At 31.3% G+C, this 26,055-nt stretch overlaps 1 protein-coding gene across 1 annotated transcript in view; it reads left to right on the top strand.

Moving 5' to 3' along the window:
- The first annotated feature begins 16,240 nt into the window (after window positions 1-16,240).
- The window catches only part of LOC118185269 (uncharacterized), a 29,259-nt gene continuing 19,444 nt past the window's right edge, over window positions 16,241-26,055 (top strand). Inside the window, exons 1-2 of the mRNA XM_035355111.2 lie at window positions 16,241-16,310; window positions 23,160-23,362. Coding sequence (XP_035211002.2) covers window positions 16,241-16,310; window positions 23,160-23,362 — 273 coding nt within the window. The remainder of the gene's footprint in view (window positions 16,311-23,159; window positions 23,363-26,055) is intronic.

Below are 26,055 nucleotides of genomic sequence, written 5' to 3'. Positions count from 1 at the left end.
CACAATTTAAATTACGAAATTTCACGCATATGCACTTGTTGCCAACTTCCAAATAAATTTGCCAATTAATTGTAGTAACATCAGAAGCAGGAATGAGCTACTTTCGAGCAATTTTTGCATTAATTTATTACATACACTTCATCAGCTTCGCAAGGAGGAATTGAAAAAATTAATATAAACTCATTAAATGAACCATTTAAAGCACATTGCAGGTAAATAAACTTATAACACAAATTACACTACGCTGAGATTGAGATAAGGAAACATTTATTCCAGAAGAGTAGAAAATACCAGTTTCTCTTAAAAAAAAGTATGTTTTTCTTTTAGAGATGCGATTCTAAATTTGTATAGTACTTGAATTATGTTTGGGTCACACCGAACGTTTTTTGTGGTAGCCAGCGTGTAGGTAGATAATAGTTTCATACGGTTGTTTATACGTGTTCCGCCGTTAGGCACGGAAAGGAAGGGATGCTTCGTGGAGGTTTTTTTAAGGGAAACTGGCTCGTATCCACATTACACATGGGGAAAGCCACGAAAGCGCCCACGCAGCCAGCTCGCTCGCCAAAATTCGAACCCCAAACCGAACTATCAGGCTTTTACCGCTTGGCAGCTGGTGAGGCTATCTTATACCGGGATAGGAAATGATGATCTTAAAGAAAAGTGTTTTATAATTGCCGAAACTAGTGTTCATTACGTTCTTAGAAATAGTGGCCACTTTCTGAGATGGTCGTATCCGAAAAAATTATATTGCAAGAGAGTTCGTTAGAATTAATATTTCACAGAAACTCTTTAATCACTGAACATGGACATCTATAGCTTTTAAAACAGCTCTGTAGCCATAATCTTGTGTCATAGAACCCGATATATCATGATATTTTGCTCTGTCTTTGATTAATCATACTTCCTGTTTAATTCATAGTCATGTAAAATGTTTTCTAAGATTTTTTTTCATCTATGCAATTACTCAGTTCTGTAAACTATATAAGACTTCTTCTTTTTTTTTTTTTTTTTTTCATCCCTAAGGGCTTTAGCCCAAAAAAAACGATTAATTTTGTTTTGGCATTTTGCGCTGGTTCACTATAAACGGTGTTTCACTTTTGAATTTGTTGCCACCAAATATTAGAGCCTGCATCATATTTAAAGAAATTAAAGGAGGAATAATATGTATGAATATATATATATGTATGTTTCTCGCAATTTGAATAAACAACGGTACCTAGAGACATCAAATTTTGATAAACGTAGTCCTCCTCTCGAATGGACCTATGGAAGCTCAAATTTGAAATTTGGAATTTGTTTTATTATCTTGCGGTATTGCTGTTGAATTGAATTTTATGGTTTAAGTGCGAAGAAAATGATATTTAATAAATAAAGGTGTAAGGTTTTCCGTTATTTTGGATAACAAATTTATTTTAAGTTGATACCTTTATTTAAACTGCTTAATTTCCCCTCACATTCTCTCGTCAGGATGTAAATTTAAAGTCAAATGAAATGCATATTTAAATGGGTGAATCTCTGAGTTTATTCAGGGCGGGCTTTCGCTAGCCAGCGCACGTTACGTTATTGGTTCGCTGTTACGCTAGTAAGCCTCTTAGCCATATAGGGATTATCATCACGCCTGTTAATAAGACTGTTATCACATACGATATTTGTTACCGGAACAAAACGTTTGAAGGAACAGTTCTGAGAATCGCTTTTCCGCGAAATCGGGTTACCATCTTCACTTGGTAAACAGGCTGAAAGCCAAACAAGAATCAGTTATCGCTCAGATTGGCGAAAGTGACGTTCCCTTTCAAGTTTAACAACTTTTATTGTTAGTTATGGAAGATAATAGAAAGGTGATTACTATCAAGTTAATCACTTCGATCTTCCCTCTGGCACTTCAAGTAACAGATAAACGCACTTTTGGTTATAGCAATCAATTACATCAGTAATAGCCAAATTCTGTATACACTAAGACTAGTTTAAAATGTGTGCTGGATAAGTCTGTTTATCAGACATTACTTATGTGTATTTTCTGATATCTGCATTCCAATGAAAATTTGATGGCTCATTGGAAAATTTGGGACCTGGTGAAAGCATTTTCTTGAGTAACTTTATGGCTCATAATTACTGTTCTGTCCATAAGTATAAGCAAACAAACAAACAAAAAAAAAAAAAAAAAAAAAAAAAAAAAAAGACACTTTTTATGACAAAAATCTATATGGCTGATATTTACATCCTCACAGCCAGCAGATACTATTCAGCTAAATAAAGCATATGAATACATGAGCAATCAAACATGTGCGAGTTGTTTACTGTCCCATAGAACACTCGGTAATGTACCTAAAATACATTAATTATACCAACTCTAGAAATTAGGAGATGCACATCATGAATTTGTTTTATGTGATTACGGCAAAGCCTCGAGGAATATCTGCCTAACAGGAGGGATCCTTTTGTAGAAGATTTTTTAAAACTGGCTCGTATATTATTATTACATTATTATATTAGTTACAAATGGGGAAAACCAAGAAAACGCCCATGTAGCCAGCCTGTTCGCGACTCAGACAGAACTACCAGTGTTCAACGACGCTTCGGCCACTAGTAGGCCTGTGCACATAATTGGAAAGTACAATTCATTATGTAAACACACATGAAGGTGATAATCAGTTGTGCACTGTTTTAAGTAATCAAATGTTATAAATGCACAGCTATTACATTTCTTATTATTTATTAGTCATGTTTATATTACGTAGATCATACATATGATATAATTATGAATTAACCCCAAAACAAAATGTGTACACTCTTTACTCAAATGCTCATCAATTATTTTTCAACTGATTATTACATATCCATAATAATTTGCAAAGAACTGATGACTACAGTTGCTTGCCAATTACATGATCTTTATATGAGTTAGAAGTAACTTCAAATAAACTTTTTGGCAATGTTCATTTTTGTATTCATACATACATATATTCTAATATTCTATAATATTCCACACATCTAATAAGTCATATATTTACATACAGATAAAGAGATGCGATGGTTTAGTTATTTATTAGCATTAGTGTAATAAATAAGATTTATATTAATAAATGTATGTACAAATGTTTTTCATCATGCATAATAATAAATCCATAAATTTCCATTGTTTCAATATGTAGCATTTACAATAAAAGTATAGTTTCTAATGTATTTATAATCCAAAAAGTATTTCATTAATAACATGAAAATAATAGACAAATTTAATGTGTATTCTTATGATTACATAAACTATGCTTTTCTTTTTTTATGCATCTTTTATGCTGTTTAAAATGTGTCACTGATTATGCAATTAACAATTACAAAAACAAGTAATTAATAGGAAAGTCGCGCATATACAAACGGATTTTAAAAAATTATTCAACTTAAATTTAAGAAATAAAATTCTATTACATAACAGTGAAAATACACGATCGAAAAAGGACAAATTTGGCGATTTTTTGGCGACGAACAATTTGTAAACAAATCCGAACTGCAACAACGTCGTAAAATACTGACAACTCTGAAATTTCCACGATTATGTATTTAATGAATATACCTCTTAAGAGGCCTCTTAATAGCCTCTTAGATTTTTGTGCGTACACCTGTTAGGCGTAACTTAAGTGCTATCTAGCACTATTTATTACAGTTTTGACTTAAATTATAGTCTACGTTTTTAGTTTCACCGCAAGTGTGACGTTTAGTAATGTACGAAGACCTTGCCCTTCTGTTAACTATTTTGAATTAATAAAGGGTTTTTTTCAACCTTCTTTTGCGTTATTCACTCCTATGCGAGAATTCGCTAGATTCATTGTAAGATCTTATTTAATTTATGTGGAATAATAGAGAATGACCCTACAAAGATAACACACAAAACGTTAAAAAAAATAAAATAAAATAAAAAATAAAAAAACCGAAATTAAAAAAAAAAAAAAAAATCTGAAATGTTTTAGATTTTAAATTACGTCCAAAGGGGCGTTTTTTAACATTTTGTGTGTTACCTTTCTTTATTAAATATCATGTTCCTCGCACTTAAACCATAAGATCCAGTGCAACAGCAATATCGCAAAATAGTTTTAAAACGAGCATATCTTTAGAATTTCCGATACAGAGACTCACGCGCTGGAGATAAAAATGTTTTTTCTGCACAACGTTGCCATTGCTCGCTTTGAAATCCTTGAGTTTGTTAATCAAAAATTCGTCAAAGTTTTAAAAAATAGGAAATCGATCATAAAACAAATTTCAAATTTCAAATTTGGTCTTCCACATGCTCATATTCGTTGGAGGATTACGTTATTCAAAATTCGATGACTCTATGTACCGTTATTTTATGACAATGTGAGAAATATACATACATTTACGCAGATTTTCATTATTTAATTTCTTCAAATATAATGCAGGACTCTAACATTTTATGGCAACAGTTTGAAAAGTGAACCGACATTTATCCGTCCGACGCAAAATGCCAAAACGAAACTAATAGTCCTTCTGAAAACTAATAGTCCTTTGGACTAAAAAAAAAAAAAAAAACCTTATAGGTGTAATATATAATCTGAAAGCTTTCAGACATTTTTTATCTTATATATTTTTATTTTATATTTTATTTATTTTTGTTTAAAGAAAAACAATGCATCTAAATTTTTCTGACAAAACTTATCCAAGATCTGCTTGAAAGACCTTATTCTTTTGCGTAAATATTTTATCTCTAATAAAATCAATCATCTTTCTCGTCGTTGAGTCATAAGTGATATTTGCATTATATTTTAAATTGACTGGAGGATTGAAAGAATTTTCGATATAATAGAGGCTTATCTAGAAACATTTATTTTGGTGCACAAAGATCCGACATTCGTTTTTAAGGTAAACAAATAACGATCTGTGATGCATACTCTTTTCCTTTTCATTATTCTCTGTTTGGGCAGTAAAACCATGATTAAACTAGTCACTTTATCAAACAGTTCTTGTTCAGAGCTAAACAGCCTACTTGCGCGAAAATGCATTATCTGAACTCTTTGTAGTATCTGCAGTTCAAGTCAAAATTCATTTAGTCATTTAAAACTACTGAGTGTAGGTACGTAAGAGCGTTAAAATTTGCTCCCGAGTCTTACTCACGGGTTGTTTAATGAGTAATGATCTTTTGAAGCTCTGAGCTTCTAACCGTCTCAGGTTCAACTAATGTATAAAGAAGAGATAATTTTTAGCCAAAAAGAGACGTTAATCTTGAATGGGCTATTAGTCTTGACATTTTGCGTTGAATCACTATAAACGACTTATTACTTTTTAAACTGTTGCCACCAAAAGTTATCAGCCCGTATTATATTTAAAAAAATGAAATACTGAAGAATCTGCATGAATGGATGCATGCTTCTAACACTGTGAAAGAATAACAGTACCTAGAGCCATCAAATTTTGAATAATGTAGGGCCCCCACCCGAACGAGGGCACCTGGAGAAGATCACAAAAAGAAAGATCACTGGCTATGCCCGTATTTCGGAATCTAAACAAAAAAAAAGCATAGATCCTAAACAAAAAAAATCTGATGTGTGCACCACATGACTTCCTTGTACGGAATATTAAACTATACGCACTTTTTCTTGCATTACATTTAAACTTATTGGATTGAATTAAATCTACTTCGCCGACAGCGCATAAACTACAATAGAATAAACGCATTCTTTAAAATTCACTCTATTTGTTTACCGAGCGACACTCTGGCGCTAGATTCACTTAAAAGTATTATACTTCATTCATATTATAACTCAGAATGCACAAAATTTATATCATTTAAAGAATTATCTAATCGCTGCCACATGTTCTATTCAAATACTATATTAAAGTAGAACGATGTATAAAAGAAATTAAGCAAACAAAACAAAAAAGAACAGTTTTTCTCAGACAACTGAGTATTTATCATTCAATTAATTCAGTTCACACTTCGCGACAAGCAAAAATACATAAAAACTCAAAATATCTGTATTAAAAATTACGAAGTAACTCTTAAACACTTATTTCCTCGAAAAAATTCCAGAAAGGATTAAGCATGATTTAATTCAGAATAATAAATGAAGGCGTTAGCTTTGTTGTTGCGAAGCTACGTTTCTCTAGATTGGCAACAAATCCACTACTCTGCTGTTTCAAATGTAAACAAGCAATGGACGCCATCAAATAATTATTAGGCTTAGCGGCACTTAAACAACTTTAAAATTGTTGATAATTCTAAAAATATTGCATGCAGATTTACTAAAGGCATAAAAACCTTAACCGGAAGATAAGAACAACATAATTCAATCATTTTTAAAGCAAAAAATGTACAATTTACAAACATATAAAAGAGTAAAGAAACTGAGATCACTGAGCCGGGTAACAGAGTGGATATATATATAAATATATTTACATATCTTTGGTGCGGCCGACTGCAACCAAATACGAGGTGCACATCTAAATGTTATAGCAATCCTATATACAAAATTTCAACGTTCTGAGGCTACTCGTTTTTGAGTTATGTGAGATACGTACAGACGTACATACATTCGTACAGACGCCACGAAAAATTCTCCTCAGAATTCATTTTAAAGCAGTTGTATAATTTTTTTGGAAGAAACGAGTCTTTTATTCTGTCCTTACGTACAGATATCACGCAAAAACATCGTTAAATTGCATTCGATAGCGGTCAAAATGGATATTTTCGTTGAAATATGCTACCTGAAACTTTTCGCGATTACAATACTTCCTTTTTACTTGGTACAAGGAAGCAAAAAATTTAGTTAATTCTTGTTAAACTTGTAGAGTCATTAGGATTTTTTTTAAAGCAGGAGTCGCGAAAAATGAGCGACGCCTTCGCCAGGACTCGAACCACGGGCCTTTCGAATACGCGCCGAGCCTATTGATGACTACATTACGAAGGCATGCTAAGAAGTCCGAGACAAATACCTTATAAACTAGCCGAACGAAAACTTTAAGAGTAATGATTTTATTGCTCTAGTAGGACTATATTTGTTTCAACCACCAACCACCATAGTCAAAACAGTTAGCTGAACAGTTTTTAATCAAGGCAAACTCATAAATGTAATTGTGAAATTTTCGTTTGAATTAAAACTCTTTCGAAAACTTTTTCTTCGTGAGACAGAAAAGACTTGTGGGAAGAAATGTCTAACGACGAGAAAAAAAAAAAAAAAAAAAAGGAGGACAAATCTACTCATATTTTAAATATTATACTAAAATTTATTTATTACAGTAAAATTTGTAATCAAATCATCATTATGAATTTAATGATATTTATTTATATTCACGGATAAATGCAAGTTATTTACCAATTTAATAATTTTTAAAGGGAAATGGATTCATTAGCAACATTGTATTTCATATTTAGTTTTGGCAGCAGTAAAAAAGAGGTTCTTTGGATTGCTTTGAAAAATAAATGTATGGGGAAAAAACAGCAGAAAACAAAAGTATGAGACAAAATTTTCTCTTGGTATGACAGAGATATAGTAAATAATAAATTAATTAATGTCGAATAGTGTTTCTCTTATTTAGCAAACTCAGTAACATATCTACCTATCTATCGCATTGTACCTCTTCCATTTATTTATTCTTCAATCTGTTCATATAAATGTGCAACTAATTGTTTGTCTATCTATCTATTTGCACGGTGTTTCAGCAGATCAGTTACAGACTTTCAGGAGAAACAGAGTACACCTAGACGATGGGAAAACACATAGCAGTGCATGATCGAAAACGCTTTCTTGGCGCATTAAGCTTCGTTCAGACGGGGGCGTAAAGGGCATAAGTGGTTAAAGCCGAGCTCCGTTACCAAGGCAACCAGTCTGTGCAACGTCACAAAATCTGGCTTAGGGCTCATGTCATAGGGTTCAAAGTTTCCAACTTTACGCCGAGTTTGGGATAAGCGTCGACTAATCAGAGCGAAGCTAAAACGAAGCGGCGTTCCACAGAAGATTTCGCTGTCTCAAAACAAGCAGAGCGAACGTGGGAAATCAATCAAGCAGGAGAACAGCGAGAGAAAGTTGTAGACACATCCACGCATGCTCAAATTTAGCTTCTCTCATTGGCTACGGCTTACACACCGTTCTCGCAAGTGTGAACGGAATTCCCGTATTTTATGCCCTTATGACTACGCCTCTATGTCCGTCTGCCGCGGTCTGAACACAGCCTTAGTAACGACACAAAACACAAGAAAGAAAGACACGTACAAGGGAAGAATAATGTTTATTATGCTTAGTGTAGCGGAAACCAAGAAATAAGAACAAAAACGGACTATCATCGACAAAGATGTTCGAAAATACAACTTGTCCCATGATTCAGAAACCGTGCTTCATGCATCTTCCACGCTATCTTAAATGTGTACTTCAGGTCTTCCATGCGCTGGAAATGTGAGGCCTGCATCGCTTCTGGGATTGCAATTTCGAGCACCTTCTTTAATGATGATCGTTGTCTGTTTTTGTTCTTATATATGCTGGTTTCTGCAGTTTTGTCACACTGTTCGTGTCCTTCCTTTTTTGAGTTTTGCGTTTCCACTAACATGGTGTACTTGATCTCTCCTGAAAGTTTGTAACCGATTTGCTGAAACACTCTACATCCCTACTACGATGAGCATCCAGCTAAAAGAACCGGGACTCGGGGGACGAGACCACAGTAATGCATTTTGTTGTTGTTACGTATATATAAAAGCTTTGTTGTGAATTAGTGTATCGAGTCAATAGGAAAAATCACAGAGATTTTTTTTAATCAAATGATTTAAATATGAACAAAACAGCAAGCATTTCCGTGTTTTAAGCAGAGAAAAAAACAACAACAACACTTGTTTTAATTCTGGTGCTTAAGTTATTGCGAACAATTTTGGGCAGAGAAATGAGGAGCTGGTCTAAAACACAACAACACTACAGAATGTTTTTAAGAAAGTCCAAAAAGATTAAACGCATTGGAAAATAATTATTTTCTGCTACCTATCATCATTTTATAGTTAATTTCAATATGAAATAAATCATTCGTTTAATGATATATAACGGCATTAGAAACTTCAATTTTTAAAAATTGTTAACGTATTAACCATATCATATATATTGCATCTTAAATATACGCATTTAAATATTTTCCTTTGTTTTCATATAATACTGTTGCGTTCTATGGATTCGTGGATTTGGACTAATTGATGATAACACCTGATGAAGAATCGAAACGCAATTTATTCGCCAGTATTACACAGGACAGTTCCAAAGACACGTTTTTGGTCGTTTTCAGTTCAACTACGATAAACACGCTGAAAAAATCAGCAACAGAGCCTATAGGTTATAACGGTAAAGAGAGCTTCACGGCAAAGCACTAAAGTACAGCTCCCGACTTGGCCAATCGCTCTTAAGTTAATCTCTGAACTCAAAACACATTATTCTACACCACCCAAGATATTACGTTCCCAAGACAGATGGGGTATATATATATATATATATATATATATATACAGCTTAATCCTACTTTCGACAATATTCCCGAGAAAACCGCTACGAATGCGTTCTAGAATGTTCTCGCTCCGTCTATGGCATTACGCCAGTTTTGTAGCCAAATAGGCGATTTCGCACCAAATGCAACCCTGCATTTCCTACTACTTTCTGGTAACCATAACCTGGCTTTGCGGGGAAGCTATCTCACCGCAGCTGGGCATTTCGAAACAATACTGATTTTATACTACAACATATGGAATTAGGAAACTTAAAAGTTTTACTGTGCTGTATAAACTGGAGTAAGTTTTTGTATCAGCAATTTTTTAAAAATCTGAAATGTACACTGCCATCAGTTTTGTTTGAGACTTTAGCTATCTGAAGAAGTATTGACTCATATGAGCTCGGATAGTAAGGATTCTAATGCATAATTAGTTACATTCTAGTGCATTAATGATAAAGTAATAACTTTAATTTCAGCTATATATTAGTGGCAGCCAAGCTCTGAGCCCTCAAAAGCCAATTTAAATTGTGTTATAGGGCCACGGGCTGCAGCGTATATTACGTTTCTAAGATTCTTTTATCATTTATTTCAAATAATTTTTCGTAAACGTTTTTGCAGATAAAAAAGCGCAAAGACCATATTTAAGATTACACAATGTAATTCAAAAACCATTCGGGATATCGCGAAAATATTGCCGCTGATGAGTTAATGAGAATGCCGCTGACTCTTATGAAGTTAACTAAGGTTAGGTTTGAGTATCAGTTTTTACTAAGGTCAGTTTGAGTATTAATATCTTTAGCAAATCTGAAACGTGGTCCTAAAATGATGAAAATATGCTCATATTTCAGAAATATGGTTAGAATTGTATAAGTTTCGCTAAATTAACCTAGAGCACCAGGAAAGATCATTCTGGCCATCCAGGTGGCCATCTTTGGTGCGAATGAAATGGAGGTGCAAATGAAAAAGATCTACGGAAATACGATATAGGGTGCTATCAAGGAAGATGTATAGGATATCGTATAGGGTATTATCAAGAAAGTTCAAACAATTAAGTCGCAGTAAAAAATTTACACAATAAAAGTCATAGATCCTTGACATTTAGTGTTAAAATAAGGTTGAAATAGTGTAAGAATAAACAATGGCGTTATGCCCTCTTTAATTTTTCTTTTTGCTATCTCTAACAGTTGCAGATAGAGAAACTGATGTAGTGACAGAATTATTTTCATAAAGAATAATAAAAAATAACTGTATATAAGTTATTAATTCATGCAATTTGGGAAAATTGGGGTATAACACGAATTTTTCTCCTTCATGCTCAAATATAATATTATTATTGCAAAGCGCCTTCGATCGTTTTCCGAAATTTTTAAACTGGAAATTTATTTTAGCTTTCTCCAACGTTTAATCCTTTCGAAAGATAAACTAACTTATTCATATTTAGTTCATTCTACAAATTAAAAGTGTTAGAATAAAATCGCGATAGCCATCTTCGATCCATATCGGAGCATAATATTGAAAAGAATTTCAGGTTCAGTAATAAAACCAACAATATCAATCTTCTTTGGTTCAAAATGTTTTTCTTTGTGGCTGTTTAGAGAAACATTCCTGAAATATCTACATATGAGGGGCAGTAAAAAGGGATGTAGTAGTTAAGCTTCAGAGCACGATCCAGGGATGTGGTTCCGATCAGTTTGAACCAGTTTTAGCTGCTTCTTCCCAAATCCCTCTTAGTCTTCAGTTATTACAGGGTTACCAGATTAAAAGAAAATGTGGCAGATTGCCTGAATTTCTTGATAATCACTTCCTTTTTTCATTTTTCTGAAAACTGAAAATTATCTCAGCTTTAGTTTCGTATTGTTTTCGTCTCTGCGTTAATTGGAAGAGAAAGTATTGAGATGTTACTATAGCAGAAGAAAGACAGAGTGGTTTTTTTTAAACAGCTTGATATCTGTAAAAAAATAATTTAAACAATTTAAACATCATTTCATTGAAAAGAAAATTTTTGAAAGTTACTGAGACAGTAGTAATAACCATGGCTTAATTTCTAAAATGGTGGTGGTGTGGTGTATTTAATTACGGCAAAGCACACTAGGGCTATCTGCCAAAAGGGAGGGATGCCTTTCGTGGAGGACTTTCTAAGGGAAACTGGCTCGTATACACGTTACACATGGGGAAAACCACGAAAACACCCATGCAGCCAGCCCGTTCGCGGGATTCGAACCTCGGACCGAACTACCAGTGTTCAGCGACTTTACCGCTCGGCCGCTGGTGGGCCTAATTTCTAAAATGAGAAGTGCCGAAGCCCTATGGAAGACAGTCAGCAAAGAGGAACAAAAGTAAAATGACTATTAAAATTATTAATGATTTAAACATTAAATAGTTAATTATTATCAAATTAATTCATAATTACTTAATTAATATTTACCAATTATTACTTAATTAAAAATAATTATTTAATTATATAAAATAATTAATTACTATTTGAATAAATAATTAAAGATTAAAATAATTAAATAATTAAAATTAAATAAAATGTAAAGAGATAAACTAAAATTTAATAAGTGATTTTTAATATAATTTTATTGCAAAAAATAAAATTTTCGAGATCAAATTTCTACTGAAATTGTTGTTCAGTTATATAAAAGAAGCGCCGGAGCCTTCTTATTCAAGGCTCCGGTACTCTCCACCTAGAAATAGGATTTATCCCCAAAACTTAGAAGTACCAGAGCCAGCCCCCGGTGGGCTCCAGCGCAGTTTAAGCTCTGGAACACCTTCGGAAATTTGTGCAATCAAAAATGAACGCGTTTGATGCATCCAGATGTATGTCGGCTCTAAGCTTCGAAAGTGTAAATTAAATTATCATGTCTTGCAGAAAGGTCAGTTGATGTCTGTATTAATAGCAGCAAAATTATTATAACATTGAAACTCGTGGTAATGTCAGTAATTTAATAAATGTTATAACTCCAGCAGTATTTCATTGTTGCTCAACTGACGTGCTGGCGATGCATAACCAATGCCCCGTCAGACCCGGCAGTTGGAGGAAATTTTAACAAACTGCAACAAATGGAGTAAAAGTCTAAAGACCTGCAGAAGATTGTAATGAAACCCATGTACTTGGAATTACGCTACCAAATACTTTAAAAGAAACGCTTGAATTAAAAAACACAGACTATAAACAAATGCTTCAACAATGTTCTATGGATATTTTTCCAAACCATACACTTGTTGAAGAACAAACCATAAAATTAGGACCACATCTGCCATATAATTCAATAATACTTCTGAAAACTTAGCAGACATTTTTGAAATTTATCTTATTCTTTTTATCTTCTTTCACGCATCTTAATGCTTACAATATTAAAATATTTATAAGAATAAAGAGAGAATTAGGGGCTTAACACTAACCGCCTGTTATAAAATAGCAAGAAGGTGGGGGGAAACTCATTATAATTAAAAAACCTAATGTGTACACCATATGACTTCCTTATAAGGAATATTAAATTATACTCATTTTTTCTTGCATTTCATTTAAACTTATTCCCTCTAATTTCATTAGAGATATATTTCTCATTGAATTAATTCAGTTCTCCCTTCGCGACAATGCAAAAATACATAAAAGCTCAAAATATTGTCATTAAAAATTGAAAGACATAGAAAAACATAAAACACAAAATACAGGTAAAACGATTTAAATTTTTTTTTTAATTAAAATTACACTTTCTATGCAAAAACAAGCAATTCGGCCAGCGTGCAAGAAGGCAGTATTTTCGGTGCACAAAACTAAAAGTTTCCTTTTGGTACCACTCGGGAAAAAAAGCATTTGAAGGTGCAGAAAGACTTAATTCACTATTCTAAGTTTCAAATGAAACAAATAAGGCTGTTATGGTAAAAAAAAAGGGGGGGCTTAGCCGCACCTTAACAACTTTTAAATTGTTAATAATTCTATAATTATTGCATGCAGATTAACTAAAGGCATAAAAACCTTAAGCAGAGGATAAGAACAACAGAATTCAATCATTTTTAAACCAAAAATATAGGAATAAAAAAAACTGAACTGAGGAGCGGAGTAGCAGAGGGGATACACATATATGTGCGTGTGTGTACATGAAGTACATGAAAAATGTGTGTACAAATCGACTAGTCTGCTGTTTCAAATGTAAACAATAAAAAAAAAAAAGGCTTAGCGACACTTAAACAACTTTAAAATTGTTGATAATTCTAAAAATATTGCCTAGAGATTTACTAAAGGCATAAAAACCTTAACCGGAAGATAGGAACAACATAATTCAATCATTTTTAAAGCAAAAAATGTACAATTTACAAACATATAAGAGTAAAGAAACTGACATCACTGAGCCGGGTGACAGAGTGGATATATATATATATATAAATATATTTATATACGTTTGGTGCGCCGATTGCAACCAAAATACGAGGTTCACATCTAAATGTTATAGCAATCTTATATATAAAATTTCAACGTTCTGAGGTAACTCGTTTTTGAGTTATGCAAGATACATACATGCGTACGTACAGACGCCACGAAAAAATCTCTTCTGAATCAATTTGAAATCAGTTTTATAATTCGTTTGGGGAAAAAGAATCCTTTATTCTGTTCAACAATATCTATTTGTTTTAGTAAAAGTTTAGTATGTTTAATTAGGTGCACTTTTTTAAAAACTGATTTTTACACATAACCTACTCACATCAAAAATGATAACTGGAATTATTATTATTCTATTTACATGGAATTATATGTGATTTAGATAGGTTTCTAGTAAATATGCTAAAAGAATATTGATTACGAGAATATGTTTGCTTTTTTAGTTATAATATGGTAAATCTGCTCAAAGATCCTGTTATTGTTATTCGATCATCTCTAAAATTTTTATTTATTAAAATATCCCTTAACAGTACTGCAAAATCTAGGCGAAAGCTATACACTGTTTCAACATTAATTTTTTTCAGAATGTCTGAAATGTTTTCCACGCATTTTCTCATTAAATATATATATGAATGAATTTTTTTAGTTAGATAAGGAATTTATTAGTACAATAGTGTAACCAATTAAGAAGTTTCTTGGGGAAGTTTTCTGAGTCAAAAAAACATTTCAATTGTTTTTTCAATGCAAGTGTATCCAAAGTGGATAAAAATCTCGCATTATTTTTTTATTTGCTTCCTCTTTTTCCTCTTTGTATTTTGTTGCTGTAAAGTTTAAATTGGCTGAAAATGGATTTTTTAGAAGTATCTCTGTGACTATGTATATAAGTGTTAAGTCCATAGGGATAAAGTAAACGTTGTTTTAATACATATATAGGCAAAGAAGAGGAAAGTTCTAAAAAGCTATTGCTCAAAAGTACACTTGATACTGCAGTTCCAGAGTAAAAAAGTTACATATTATCTATATATATATGTGTGTGTAATTTCTGAAGAAAGTCTTTGATTTTCTCTACTTATTTAGCGTTTATTTCATACATTGACATGTAGTTTTTCATCCATATAGACAAGGCATTGTCTCTTAACCCTTAAAATTCCCCAAAAGCCGTGAATAAGTGGTATTGTCTTGATTATAATTCCGAAATGACCTTCCCAACTCTGTATCTTGACTCATTTTCTTCCAATAAATATTCTACTTTTATTGTTTGGGCACAACGCACCGGAGCTCTAGGTAAAAAGACTCCGGCACTTCTTCTATATAACAAACGACAATTGCAGTAAAAATCTGGTCTCGAAAATTTTATTTTTAGCAATAAAATTATATTAAAAATCGCTTGTTAAATTTTAATTTATCTCTGTAGATTTAATTTAATTATTATTAATTAACTGAACAGTAATTATTAATTAAACAATAATTCAGATATTAATTATTAATATTAATTTAATAATTATTAATCTGGTAAAAATTAACTATTTAATTTTAAAATTATTAATGATTTAATGGCCATTTTATTTATTATTTCTTTATTTACTCTTGTTCCTCTTTCCTGACGGTCTTGCATAGGGCTCCAGAACTTCTAATTTTAGAAATTAAGAGTCATGAGTAATATTTTTTAACGTATATATGCGGTTTAGCAACATAGAGGGCTAGTGTTAATGAAAACGCAAGCTAAAAATTGTGATTAAAGAGTTTTTTAAACATATTTGGGTATTTTAAAACGAGTTCTCGATTTAACCACAATTTTCTGTCTTAACCGATTACATTTTATTGTACGTTCAAAATTTAAGAATCGGATTATAAATAAATATGCCACTTTCCTAAAAAACATATTACCTAATATGATCAAAATTAATCATAAGCTTTAAATTAACGTAACTACTTTTTCTCATTCAGGATAATAAGGCATACTAAAAGACATCATCTTGACACTGACCTTTATTAGAGGTCAAGCTGTTTGACCACAGACTGACCGCTTCGCACGTCCACATTCGTTCTATGATGTTTATCATAGACAATCATGATTCCCCACATGCCCAGTAGGCATTCCCACCCCTATCCAGCCCCCAAAAGGAAGCTCCTTTATTGGCTAAAGTATCCAACCATTCATTCACCTGTCTGCGTAATAGCTTAGACGTAGTAAAGACGAGTAAATACAAAAGAAAAGAAAAAAAAAAAAAAAAAAGTGACTTCTCCCTCAAACCCCTCCGTTTTAGAAGTGTATAAAACTAGCAGGTAGGAACCTTGAAATCAGAAATCATTCTTCCTGGCCTTAGTTTCTTCACTACGTTAGTCAAGATGATGCTTCCTGCGAATATTCTGTTTAATTTATTTCTGTATTCAATGACAAAACCAGGTGAATTTTGTCCGAAACTTTCCAATACTTTCCACAAAGAATATGATTACATCGTTGGTAAGTTTATGTATTTTTATTAAATGTTTCTTAAATATTTTCAAAAAAGAGGTTCTTTATTGATTTTGTTTTCTTTTTTACCATTAGTTTCAATGCAGTTAAATCACTCAGCTGAGAATCAAATTTTTAGATCTTACCAAGAATAGATATAGTTTTTTTATTTTTCCCCTTCTTAAAAGTTTGTTAATAGCACTTAATTTTTTTTAAAAATGATATAGGTGTCTGTGACACTTTTATATTCTTGCAAACTAATACTTATTTTGTAGGCATTTCGAGCCTACACATTTTGACATGCTTGAGACTTACATTTTGACATACTTGAGCCTCGTTAAATACTGTGAAACATGAAGTGCTAACCGATTGTTTGTTTGTTATAAATGCACAGTTTTTTTCTTTCATTTATGTAACTCATTCACAATTCTGGTTTCTAAACTTGAATGAAGAACTTACAATTAATTATTTAAATTTTTATTTCATGTGGCATAGGTTTTTAAAGAAATTATAAAAAAGAGGAATTCAGAATTACTTCAAAACGTCTGGTTTCAGTAAATAATTAATAAATATTTTAATTAAATAATTAATAATATTTTTCTGTTATTAAACGAACCATTTGAAAGTAAGTTCCTGTTTAGTAGTAATTAAAATAAATAAATAATTACTGAAAAATATCTGAAGCCTAAAGTAGAAAGTTTAATACAAAAATAGAATCAAGAAAATATGCAGTTATTTTTAATGTCCTAAATTAGAGCAATTATGTTTAAGGTGTAACTGCACCATGAACCAAAGATATACATCAGTTAAATCATTGTCTACATAATGCGCTGAAATACGATTTTTACTATACAAGAAATTACTATAATTATTTTTTAAAAATGTTCACGGTTTTTAATAACTAAGCGGATTGCAAAATGTCTTAGCAAGTTTAATAATCTTTTGTATAATTGCAATTTAACTAACTCCGTGTCAATCATAAATCATCATCTATCATTAATCATAAATAAATGACACTTTAATCTCTCTAGACAACAATTATTGACAAATCATGTAAAATATTTAATGTTAAAAATTGTTACGTTAGCATGCGAGGAAATTAGAGAATATTCTATTCTCTTTAGCCTCAACAATCATTGACAAATCATATAAAATATTTGTTAAAAAAATCAATAATGTAAAATCATAGTTAATCATATAAAATACTTGTTAAAATGTTAAACATTTTTAAGTCAGCATGCGAGGAAATTAGTTGAGTAAATGCAAGGAAATTAGAGAATAAATGAGTTATAAACATTATAACTCATCTTGTTATAAAATACTTAATGTTAGATTTTTTATTGACGTCAGTAAGCGAGCAAACTTCCTTTTCAAGATTAGGAATGTTTAAGCATCAGTATACATTTTAAGACATTTTCATTAATGATTGCTTAATCTAATCGAATCTCTGAAATTGTATCTAATGTAGCTAATGCATTTGAAGTGCATAAGATATTTGCAGTGTTACTAATTTTAACATCTGTTAACATAAATAACTTGTATGTTTGAGATTTGCAATTAACGATAATTTAATTACATACTACCGTTAATTATGATCAATTATTGTTGAAAAGCTTTATATAATTATTTAAAGGCTTCGTGATAGATAATAATGTAAAAATTAAACCCAAAATTAAAAAGCAGTAAATAATTTATTTATAAAACTATGAGAATTTTCTTCATAAGCATTTTTTTGAGTAATTTAGGTCAGGGCTTTCTGAAACAAGTTATTTAAAATTTTTGTGCTCTAAAATTTCAAATGCCGAATTCCCATAGAGATTTCCAAGACTGCTTAATCTATACGAATGTATCTGAAAGATAAATTTTTAACTGTGGTTTACTATATTAATGAAATTCAAATGCGAAAGTTTAATGTGTTTCTAATAGCTTCATTATGCATTTGACATATAAAAGTGAACCTTTAATTGTTACAGAATGTTACAATATTGTAACAGTAATTAAAATATTAAATGTATATACCGTGTTTACTCGTGTAATAGTCTAATTTTTTATGCCAATTTTCATTCTGAAAGTATTATGGCGGAAAATCTATTGCACAATATTGTACACTTTTAACGATTTTTTCTACTTCAAAATGGAGGGCAACTATATTACGCGAGTAAATAAGGTATATATTTATCTTCGAAGGACTTGTTTCATTAATACTGAAGTACAGAATCCAAACAATAATACGGATGCTAATTAATTTTAACATACTCATGGTTTCGAATAACTATATAATACTATAGTTATTCGATAATAACTATGTAATATTATGGTTATTCAATACAATATATATTACATACAATATAACAATAATTCTTTTATGTGTTCCTTTTCAATTATTTAAAGTTTACTGCATTGGAATTTTCCGGTTTTCGTAATAACGCGTGCAAATTTTTGCCTCTTTATTTGGGCTCTAAAAGTTCTATGCTAGAACTAAATTAACTGATAATTAAAAAATAGAATTTTGATCAAAATCGCAATCTGATCTTAGCTCTCATATTTTAGTTAACTCCTGAAATAAATTTAAGCAATGGTAGATTTATTAGAATAGCCTATCATGACTTAAATTGCTAAACTTAAAGAACTAGTCCCAGAAATTTTAAAAGATGAATATGAAAGCTTATTTAAAATGAACCCTTCTAAAGGTAAATCAAATGGTATGTGGAGGGTCTATTGTATTTCATCGTAAAAATGGAAATGTGTGCACTTATTTAACAAGGAAAAGCCTTAATTGAATAAATATCTGTCGTTGAATTGCTTGCACACGAGGTTTGCAACAAATACATGCGTCAAAAGGGAAAACTTTTTATTTTGTTAACGTACGGAATAAATAAACTTGAAATAATAGACATCTTGAAAAAATTTCCTTGCTTAGTTTTTAAACATCAGAAAGTTATATACCTTTTAACGTATGCTTTCCACGGTCAGACTAATGCATAAATACTCGCTTTTCTCCATTCAATATAATACATTTTAACTAATTATAATCACAATGCTTTATTTAAAACTGCATATTATTACTTATACTAATCAAAAGCAGAAAACACTACATTTGCAAACCTTGATTAATATATTACAGGAATAAATTATTAATTAAATTTTAATATATTGCCCTGATACATAAATCGGAGTTAAAAAAGTTTATGATAATAAATAAATCTGAAAGGCATATTTTAATTTTATATTCAACTTAATTGATAGTGAATCGCTAGAGTTATTACGTTTTTAGTGGAAGGAAAATTGGCCATACTCTTGCCAGGATTCGATCTCTAGATTTTTTATTGAAAACCAGAGATGCTACCAATTACATCACAAAAGCATGCAGTGGAAAAGGCGAAAAAATTCCCTATACTTGTAAGATTGGCTATCCGTATCTATTGATACGGTTTTGTAAAAATTAAGTTTTATTTTGTATATTCGTATCGTATAAAGAATATGATTTCTTATAAGTCATGCTTATTATTACACAAAAGAATACTTTAAAATGTAATTAAACTTATTATGCATTGCTGTTTGTAATCAATATTTGCAACTTTTCTGTGCAGACGATTAAAATAAATTGTGAAATGTTTCAGAAAGGTAAATCTTTCAAGTTTTACTTTTTACTTTAGTCTTAATTTTTGTTTTTACTTATTTCCACTTTCATTAGAAATTCAAAATTAAAAATACATTGTCTATAATTTCTGAGAATATTTTAAAGGACCATTAGCAAGAAGTATTTATGTAAAGTACTAAGAAAGAACTTTGCTTTGAGATTGCTAGCTTATTAAAACTGAGCTTTAAAATCATAAGGAAAATTCTCTAATTTTTTCTTTTGTCAAATAACGTTACTAAAACGTTCATTCGCAGAGTACAAAAATTATTATAAAACATAAAATGCCTAAATAATTATTTAAAAACAGAAACATAGTAATTTACAGCTTATTATTATTATTAGTCCAAAGGGATTTGAATCCCGAAGGACTATTAGTTTCGTTTTGGCATTTTGCGTCGGACTCATAAATGTCGGTTCACTTTTCAAACTGTTGCCACAAAATGTTAGAGTCCTGCATTATATTTGAAGAAATTAAATAATGAAAAATCTGCATAAATGTATGTATATTTCTCGTATTGTGATAAAACAACGGTACATAGAGTCATCGAATTTTGAATAACGTAATCCTCCAACGAATATGAGCATGTGGAAGACCAAATTTGAAATTTGAAATTTGTTTTATGATCGATTTCCTATTTTTTTAAAACTTTGACGAATTTTTGATTAACAAACTCAAGGATTTCAAAGCGAGCAATGGCAACGTTGTGCAGAAAAAAACATTTTTATCTCCAGCGCGTGAGTCTCTGTATCGGAAATTCTAAAGATATACTCGTTTTAAAACTATTTTGCGATATTGCTGTTGCACTGGATCTTATGGTTTAAGTGCGAGGATCATGATATTTAATAAAGAAAGGTAACACACAAAATGTTAAAAAACGCCCCTTTGGACGTATTTTAAAATTTAAAACATTTCAGATTTTTTTTTTTTTTTTTTTTATTATTATTATTATTATTAGTTTTTTCAGTTGCTAAATTCTTACTAAAAGAACGAGTTTTTCCACCAGTAATTGCTAAAACACCATTGCGAAAGTATATATTTCCAACAAATGATAATCTGAACAGCAAACGAAAGTGGCTTATTGTTATCAGTGCAGTAAAAGTTTGCCGTACTCAAGAATAAGACTTTCTGCCCCCCCTTCCCTTGCAAAAAGTAAAATAAGCAACAAATAGACGTGATAACGTGAGTGTTGGGTTAAAAAAAGATTTTTATCACTTCAAAAGGGAGGAAGGAATAATGTCCCCAAAAGTCCCCAAAGTCATTCTATATAGTATAGATAGAGAGATAATCTCTTTTCTATTTATCTATTCTATATAGAAAAGGAGTCACTGGGTTAACGACATCGTAATTAAGGACTAATGATTTTAAAAATTAAGTGACATTTCAACATTAAAAAAGATTTGATATCATGGAATACCAAGTGTTTTTGAGAGTACTGAAAATTTTCGAAGATCAAAATTAGATTAATTTTAATTAAATTTCATCTGTAGAAAAAGTTCAAATATGTTGAGTAAACATTATAAGAACATCGACAGACAACTCAAAAAGTGTAAATAATAATATTAAAGTAGAAGCAGTTATTGTTTATTATATTTTTCTTTGTAAAATATTCATTCTATACTTAGTAAAATACAGTTTTAATATTAATTGCAAATTAAAATATAAAGAAAGAAAATTATGATATGAAAATTTAATTTTGCGTTTTTAATATCTCGAGTAGTTAAAAGTGATGTATGTGTGTGTAATAATTCAATAAAGGACTTGAAGTGTAGGAAATGGCCGTTAACGGTGAGATGTTTAATTACTAAGGCTTTAATGCGTAGATTCCCAACGAGAAATGCGTAGATATAATGTTATGCGTAAACATAACGGAAATAACACTCGATGAAAACAACACATTAATTTTTTCGTGGCATATATTCCATTTACAGGCAAAAGTTTCCTTAATCCGTTTGGGCAAGAGCTGTCACACTATAGCATGACTGCATAAGAAAATCAGAAACATTAAATTTAAATGCGCTATCCAGAAAAATTATTATAAAAAATTTACAAGAGAAAGGGGACATATCCAAATTAAAATGAGGAATTATAATGCATATTACTAAATTAAAATTAGTAATGAGTTACATATTTTATATCTTGCATATTATGGAACGATCTTCGGGCTTTTAGGCTTACGCCGTAATCAGACCGCTCTGCGTCCGCGTAATTAAAATGCAAGATAATTTTCTTAGACAAGGAAGAGAGAGGAATGAAAGGAAGAGAAGTCAACTTTTAAATCATTTGAATTTTGAGTAATTCTGAGATCTTCTCCATGATGTGTTATTAGAATTGTTTCTATGTTAGCACTATTAAATAGATTGAGGTCTTTACTACATACATATGAATTTATTAATAAGCATATTGTCAAGGGTTAAATTAAAATTTTTATTGCTTTAGGCCTGGAAAAAAATATCTACTTAAGAAAAACTGAAGGTGTTTTAAGAATTTTAACAGGTCAAGAGTTTCATATTATACATGTTTTTATTGCTGTGTGATTTCTCTTATGTGTATATTTATTATATCGACAATTTGAAAAGTTACATAATTTTTCGCAAAGTGTCGAGAATTTTTTTACAGCTTGATCATTGTGCTTTTTAGTACTGCGTTTCATATATAGTTTTTGGAATACCAAAAACTTTCCCATGCTATTCCCAAAATTATCATGTCTTGAAAGACAGAAAACAAAGATTTGGTTTATTTAGTTATGGCAAAGCACTCGAAGGCTATCTGCCTGAGGAAAGATATGCCTTCGTGGAAGACCTTCCAGGGGAAATTGGCTAGTATGCCTACACATGGGAAAAACAACGAAAGCGCCCAAGCAGCCAGCAAGTTCGCTGGGATTCGAACCCCGGCAGTGTTCAACGACTTTACCTCTCGCCCGCCTCGGAAAAGAAAGGATTGAAATATAATATTAGCAAATAAAGATAAATACAATATTATGTTATATTAGTAATCTGAAAAATAGCTCATTTTGACATAGGTGCGTTTTAATGATTTAGGGTGCTTATGAAAACGATATGGTAATCGATTTTCATTGATTTTCAGAATATTGTATCATAAATTAAAATTTCTATTTCACACTTCTAAATTTTAGTGAATACCTCAAAATTTGCATAATGAATGTTGAAATCTCTGTTTTTATTTTTATTTATTTATTTATTTATGTATTTCTTGCCAGTTGGTGCAGGCTCTGCTGGATCTGTGATTGCAGCTCGGCTTTCAGAAGACCCTTGTGTTTCTGTCTTGCTCTTGGAAGCGGGAGGGACAACCAACCCAATTGTAACGATTCCAGCCACCGCCTTTGTTATGCAACACACTGATATGGATTGGCAGTATAAAACAGTTCCTCAAAAAAGAGGTGCATTTGGCTTCGAAAACTCAGTGAGTAAAATCATGTTGTCTGCTTTCATATTGCTCGCAAATAATTTAATGTAATTTTTTTCAATGATAATATTCGATTGACAAAATCACTATAATTTTATGAATATAACGCTGATTTTTGTTGTTTGACTTCTGAATTAGTTGTTGTTTGACTTCTGAATTAAAATTTTATCTGTTTGTGTCTATAGTCTATAGAGTGTAGTAAACTTCAAATAATTCCTTAGCTATAACAAAAATTGCTTCAAATTAAGAAATACTAAGAAAAAGCTTGCTTGCAAGGCATTCTTCGTATGTGTTCTTATGCAATGGTTAGTGTATTAGGCAACCGCACGAAAGATTCCGTGCTCGATAGCGAGTAGTGGTAATGTTTACTTTGAAGGATTTGGAGCTCCAAAAAATAGAGACCAAGATCTTGGTCTCTATTTTTTAATTTATGTGTCTCTGTGCTATTTCATTTCTCCATATAGCTGTTTATTTGTTTAAAAAAATCACTTTGTAAGATTGGATTTTAAAAATGATGCTATCGGTAGTATTCAGGAAACAATAGATTGTATAGTTAAGTGTATTTAAGATTACAGTAAGTCCCCGCTTAACGCGGGTGATACGTTCCATCAAAGTAGAGCGTAATGCGAAACAGCGCTAAACGAGGCTATCTTTACATGTAAATATTGGGGTTAGGGAAAGATGGCTAGGAAATTGGTTAGGTATTAAATTTAAAAAGTATGTTTTTTTAATAAAAATAAAACCAAACATTTATTTCTTAAAGCCCAAATTAATACCACATTATTATTTCTTGCAAAAATAAAAACAAAATATAAATAACAAAACGAATATTCTTAAAAAAACAAATAAAATTCTCAGTCAGTCATATTTAGTTAGCCTTCCGCGTTTTCAGTGTTCTGCCTTTTTGTGACAAAAGCATCTAATGTTGTTTGCCTTATTCTTTTGCGTTGTTCTCTTAAAAGTTCTTCATAAACGGATAGAGCATCTCTAACACCACTCCTTACTTTTGAGCTCTTGTCAAAATTCGGATCATTTTCAATGAATTGATCCATTATTTCAGTTATGGTAGACAAACTCCTTTTTACAAACGCCATCGAAAGTTCTTTTTGCTCTTCTTCTGAATCACTGCTGCCAACATTTTTGTTTTCTTCTTGTTCAGTTAATTCCTTGAGCTCATCATTAGAAAGACTAGCCGCTGCTTCTTGAATTATTTCTTCGACATCTTCCACATTTACCCCTTCAAAATATGTCTGTACAATACCGCACCAAACAAGAAATACAAGTACACTCTTTCGGATATGAACCTATCGCTGCATAATATTTCGGGGAATCCCCGTATGCTGCGAGCGATTTCGTGGAATCCCCGGGTTGAAATAAAAGAGCGCTAAACCGAAACAGCGCTAAACGAAACAACGTTAAGCGAGGTCTTACTGTATATAGTTTTAAGAGCTAAGGAAGAAAAATCAACCTTTGAATCCCATACAAAGCTGACCTTTGAGTCATTTATTTAATCACGTATATGATTCAACGTGTAAATTTTTCATTTTCTTTTCTTTAATGCGTTGAGGAACCCACCAGCGGCCGAGCGGTAAAGTCGCTGAACACTGGTAGTTCGGTCTGAGGTTCGAATCCCGCGAACGGGCTGACTGCATGGGCGTTTTCGTGGTTTTCCACATGTGTAACGTGTATACGAGCCAGTTTCCCTTAGAAAGTCCTCCACGAAGGCATCCCTCTCCTTAGGAAATAAAAATTTAATTCTATTTAACGCGTACCTTTAGTGTTAATAAGATTTTCAAAAATTCTAAATATTAGCTAGATTTTTTAAAAATCACAAGAATTGTTCTTAATTTACAATATATTACACAAAATATCTTCTTAAAAGTCTTTAATTAACAGGAAATTTATGAGAAGTTTGCTTAAAATTTTACATGAAATATTAGGCAATTAGAATATTTGTACTGTAATAAAATACTTGTTATATCCAAAAAGGTAAATAATTTACTTTCAATATTATAAAACTAACGAGCCACAATATTAGAATGCTGTATGTACTGCAATAAAATATTTGTGACACCCAATAAGGTAAATAGTTTACTTTTAGTGATTATGAAACTAATGAGCCACCATATTAGATTTCTGTATGTACTGCAATAAAATACTTGTCATAACCAATAAGGTAAATAATTTACTTTCAGTTCGTATGAAACTATTGAGCCACCATATTACTCTAAAATAAAAGCCACTCAAACATAAAACTTTCTTTACATTTCAGGATACATTTTATGAGATAAAAAAGTAGGTGAATATTTTATCTTGCAGTTGTTCTGAGGGAAAAAAATTTTAGTTTTTTTTCCCCTTCCTTAAGAATTTCCCTGGTATAACAACACCGCAGATCTGGCGCAAAGAGTTGGTTAATCATATACTGCTTCCTGTTGGTTTTCAGACATTAATGACCTGTACCGTAGATGCAGCCCTAAACTGAAATTTCTCAGCTAGCTGTGGTTATTATAATTAGCAATTCCATTATCATTCATCAGTTTTACTTATCAAAATACCCGCTTATAAGGCCCAACCAAAATTCAGAAGAAGAAGGTAGCTAATATACATAAGTCTCATTTTTTAGAAGGCAAGGTTTTGCGCTTCTGTTAAATATTTGAGTTGCAGAAGATACGTTTTAAATGAAATTCCGA

The sequence above is a fragment of the Stegodyphus dumicola genome, chromosome 10 (assembly GCF_044657685.1).
Source record: "Stegodyphus dumicola isolate Sdum_Otavi_A_Nest chromosome 10, ASM4465768v1".
Classification (NCBI taxonomy): domain Eukaryota; kingdom Metazoa; phylum Arthropoda; class Arachnida; order Araneae; family Eresidae; genus Stegodyphus; species Stegodyphus dumicola.
The sequence above is the reverse complement of the archived record's forward strand: the minus strand, read 5'-3'. Positions and strand labels throughout refer to the sequence as shown.